The 4,844-nt window shown below is 32.4% G+C and overlaps 1 protein-coding gene across 1 annotated transcript; it reads right to left on the bottom strand.

The window, feature by feature from the left end:
* Nucleotides 1-1,741: 1,741 nt before the first annotated feature.
* On the bottom strand, nt 1,742-4,054 carry LOC131039818 ((R)-mandelonitrile lyase-like). Its single transcript, XM_057972670.1, has 4 exons — nt 3,920-4,054; nt 3,136-3,786; nt 1,986-2,796; nt 1,742-1,900 (listed from the first exon to the last, which is right to left on the bottom strand). The coding sequence occupies exons 1-4, from the start codon at nt 4,008-4,010 to the stop codon at nt 1,849-1,851; spliced, it is 1,605 nt and encodes a 534-aa protein (XP_057828653.1). The 5' UTR covers nt 4,011-4,054; the 3' UTR covers nt 1,742-1,848.
* Nucleotides 4,055-4,844: the final 790 nt, after the last annotated feature.

Here is a 4,844-nt window from a genome sequence, read left to right as displayed (position 1 = left end):
AACTTGAATCCACAAGTAAAATTTAAAAGGATATTAAAACTCTTGAGGCTCATATTCTAGAGATATTTAAGTCTATTGATCTTAAAAAATATGAAAATGAAAATGCTAGAAAAGTAGAAAATTAGTATACAAATGTAAATCAATTGGTAGATCAGTAAGAGAATGTAAATAAATACTTTTTTCAGATTAAGGAATATTATTGATATGCATGTCACAGGAATGGTGAAAATTTTGAAAGACTCTTTCAGTATCTAAGTTTGGAAGTTGTGAAGTTGCACAACAACTCATTTTAAAGATGGGGAGCCAACTCAATGTTTTGATAATCTGGGAGTTGATTGTAGCTTTGCTTGGGCACAATTGAAGGTTATTCATAAAGATATGATAATCCCTACCGTGCAAGATGTTTAGATGAACTTTCGGTAATATATATTTTTGATCGTGTATTTATGTAATAGTATGGGTGAAATTTTATTTTACGTATCCTACTGTTGAAGAGATCCTATAAATAGGGTGAGTTATATAGACAACACGACGTTATATATTTTTCATGTCCCCTTTGTCCTTGATGTCAAAGGAGGAGAGATAAATGTTGGCTCAAGGTTTTCTATCAATGTTAAAGGGGGATATTGTGTTAAATATGGATTCCATGTCATCATTGATGTCAAACTTGTGGTTTGAATGATATTTTCTACATGGTGTAGTGATATATGGTTGTATAGATGCTGTGTGGATATATCTATTATGTTGATAAGCATATATAAAAATTTAAAGTAATATATAATGATGCTCCTACAACTTTGATTGATGATTGTATATATTGGTATAGTGTTTCAACTATGTGTGACTATTTCATTGAACAATTTGTCATACTCTTTAGTCTAGTACATGGTGGATATACCTTAGATGATTATTTGATTTATATAGTAGTATTTTTGGATGTACATCCTTATTATATGTCATGCTCTTAGAAGACTAGGTGATTGAATTTTGAAGATGTTCTTACCTCCATTCATATTTGGGTAGTCTTGAGAAGTGGCATGGAGGAATGTGTTGCATTCCTGATGTAGAGAAGGGTTTAGAAATACATTTGTGATGTGCTGCATAGTAGTGGTAAAGGTTGTTTCAGATGAGTATTAAACTATAATCCACATTTTAATGAAGTACTCTTCTAGTTGAATCTTTTGATCTCATTGTATTTGAATGAGCTCACTATCTTACCCTGAAAAATTGATCTTTAGTTGTGCAAGTCCTCTCACGAGCAATGAGCTCCTTCGTAGTTAGCGTAAACATTGTAAATAATCTCAAAGATACATTGTGAGTGTGATTCTCACCACGGTTTTTTCCTCTTTATGTTTTTGAAGTAAAAGTCTTGGTGTTATATATGTTTGTCTTTGTGATTTCAATTATTTACATTCATGGATATGGTAGAAATAATGAATGCTAAATCTGATCGAGTTTTAAGTGTAAGTTGATCTCTCCCCTCTCAACATCTGATACTGTTCAAGAACTTATAGTAAATATGAATGTTTTATTCTATCATTTTTAATAAAATATAGGAGTGTAATAATTCATTTCAATAAATTTTAAAGTAGAAAGTAGTTTTTTTTTAATTTTTATTTCTTTGAAGTAATTATATATCTATATCTTTGCATAAATATTATCATCAAAGTCTTCCCTCATTTTTTCTTTGTTTTGTAATTTTGTAAATTAATATATATTAAACCACAATTGAATATAAACATTATATGAAAAGTAAATTTTTAGAAATTAAATCATTCTATTTGATGTCAATAGCGAATAAACAACATAAGTTTGTGACATCTTATTATAAAAATATTTGAAAATGGTCTAATATTCACAAATGTTCATCCGCTCTTTAAGGATACGAATTCCTGCATACCTACACATATGCAATTAAAAAAATGTTAATAATATTATAATTTAAATTATTTTTATATAATATAATATAAAAGGAAAAAAAATACCTTCCAAGCATCATGATAGTGGCTTGTGGATTTGTCCCAGGGCTATCCTTGAAAATGGAATTATCCACAACCCTTAGACCATCAACACCTTTCACTTGAAATGTTTTGTCAATCACATGATTAACTTCACACCCTCCATGGTAATGCCAAAGTGTTCCTGTGGTATCTTTGCAAAAAATTTCCAAGGCATCATTATCCAGTATATTTTGTGGCAATTTGGACCCTATGAATTGAATTCCACTATTAAATGCAAATTCTTGGATAGAAGTTGTCATGGTAATATTTGATAACACCTTCATAGCAAGAATACATTCTTGTACATCAAATGGATGAGAAAAGTAATTATATCTTACAAATGGATTATCTTTGGGATTTTTGCTACTAAGTCGAAGCTCACCCCTTGATAAGGGAAATGCCACCTTGCTGAAGATAGCTCCTATATATTGATCATCTATAGAGTTTTGTTGCCGAAAATAGCTACCAACCCAAATGTAGACATGGGAATTGTCTATTATACCCACTACTTGTGGTGTTTCAAATTCAAGTGCCTTAGCGGATTTCAAAATGATTCTTGTACACGGGGGATCTTGAATCATTTTCCCTACCGAGTTTAGATCTAACAATACAGTAATGTTCAATTCATCAAGTTGTTCTAATGGGCCAATTCCACTTAATAAAAGAAGTTGAGGGCTACCTATACTTCCCGTTGATAAAATTACTTCACTCCATTTTGACAAATAGTTGATAAATACTTGATATAAGAGATTATCAATGCTAGTCATCAACTCAACACCATTAGCCTTCAATATTCCTGCAACATTGTTTTATAGACAATATTAATATTCTAATGTAACTTAAAATATTGTCATAATAGCATAGATTTAATTTAATTTTGGAAAATGGTAAAGTTGAATAAATAAAAAAAACAAAAAAATAAGAAAAATACAAACAATATAATTATATTGTTAAAACTATATGTGAAGAGAATTATTATTCTAATTAATACATTTTTAAAAATATAAAATTATTATTCTTTTCAAAATATAGGTATATCTAAAACCATTAAACTGATTTGATTAATATTTAGGGAAAGAGGGGCTCACGCCAATACTGAAAAAAGGAAAGCACAAAAGTGAAAGTGCAAGCGTACCTGACGACGAGTCAAAGAGGACTCTGGTGGCTGTAGCATTCAGAAGAACCACAATGTTATCTGGATTTGCATATTGCAGAAGATCTGCAGCTGTGTGTCTCCTTCCCTCGTTGTCAAAGGTCGAAGCACTGAACTTGGTTCCCTCCAAATGACCCACAGTATACCCATTGTAAGGAAACACTCCAGCTTCCAAAAGTGCATCCTTCACAGCAGAATTCCAACGGAAAAGCTTGTCTGGTTTGAAGGCCATCAACTTCTCCACCCATTCGTACGACTCATTCACAAGTTTCTCATCCCACTCCATCTCTCGAATGAACTCTGAACTTGCCCTGCTGTAGAAACCAGCGTTAATGGCTGATCCACCTCCCAGGACTCTTCCCCTTACCGACTGCACTCCCTCCTCTGAGACAAATCCTTGCATGACATAAGGCAACTCGTTGGGATCCCCCGAAGCCTTGAATACGCCTTTATTGTCTGCAGTGTCAGGATTTCCATAAGGGGAATCTCCTCTTTCCACTAAAAGAACAGAATAGTGCTGTGACAGAGTTGCAGCGAGAGGACACCCTGCTGTGCCTCCTCCAATCACAATGTAATCATATGTTCTTGCAGCTGCCTTTTCAGCGTCAAATGTCATAAAAGGATATGGGTATTCTGCAAACGCCAAGCACAAAACAACTCACATTACTATATTACATACCAAACTTAAAAAGCATTGTAATTTTTATACGCATCCTTCATATAAAACATTGAAATTTGAAATGAAATACTGAAAGAATGCACTCACCCAATTTCTGCGTTGCCACCGCTGAACAGTGGAGGTCATTATGATTTGTGAAAAGCAGCAGGCATGAAATGAGACAGAAGAGAATCTCCATACTTACTAGTTGATCTAACCCCTCGTATAGACTTGAAATTGAAATCGATCTGATTCCTCTTAAATAGTTTCACTTCTCTTAATCGTAATTTCAATTAACTCAAATTATAAATGATCACGGACACTTGAATTTTTTAATTAGATACCATGAAACTACTTTTAACGTAAGACTCCTTGAGTCGGTCACCAACCCTGGACATTCCATTTGGCTGGTATGCCATTAATTTCAACCTAAGACTACTTTTGTGTATTGCATGCCAATAATTTCAAAGAAAGATTTATTTTATTTCTATTGGCTCAGACAAAAAATATCATTTTTAAAATATCATTTTTTTTATTTCTATTGGCTCAGACAAAAAATAGTCGGTAGAATTTTTATTTATTTTTCCATAAAATAACATATTTATCTCTTCATTAATGATATTGATATGACCAATGTACTAAATCAATTATAAATTTATTTTTTTACAACTTTATGTATTTGATTCAATTTAAATACAATAACCATTCGTACAAAAAAAATCAAACCCAATGGTTGTTTGCACTAGAGATTTAATACTGTATTGGTAATAGTGGATTTCATCGTACATATATATTAAGGGCTGCGTCTATTCTGGCTCCAAAACGGACCTTTCGTACAACGTGTTTGGGACAGGTTAGTCAATTGCAGTTGTTAATTACAAAATCGAGGATGTAAAGCGTGCGAGTAACACGCGTGTTAGTCAATCCATACTGGTATTTTGGAACCAGAATATATGCGTCCTATATTAAGATACAACTGACACTTCGGATTCCATGGCTTATACATAACAAATCATTATGATCAACTACTTTT

The sequence above is a fragment of the Cryptomeria japonica genome, chromosome 7 (genome assembly GCF_030272615.1).
Source record: "Cryptomeria japonica chromosome 7, Sugi_1.0, whole genome shotgun sequence".
Lineage (NCBI taxonomy): Eukaryota > Viridiplantae > Streptophyta > Pinopsida > Cupressales > Cupressaceae > Cryptomeria > Cryptomeria japonica.
The sequence above is the reverse complement of the archived record's forward strand: the minus strand, read 5'-3'. Positions and strand labels throughout refer to the sequence as shown.

Bases quoted from the DNA above. Each gene is read 5' to 3' on its own strand.
- LOC131039818 (XM_057972670.1), bottom strand. From the start codon at position 4,010: ATGGAGATTCTCTTCTGTCTCATTTCATGCCTGCTGCTTTTCACAAAT. The intron at 3,787-3,919 runs GTGAGTGCATTC...TGGCGTTTGCAG, and splicing joins GGTGGCAACGCAGAAATTGG to AATACCCATATCCTTTTATG. The intron at 2,797-3,135 runs GTACGCTTGCAC...ACAATGTTGCAG, and splicing joins CCTCTTTGACTCGTCGTCAG to GAATATTGAAGGCTAATGGT.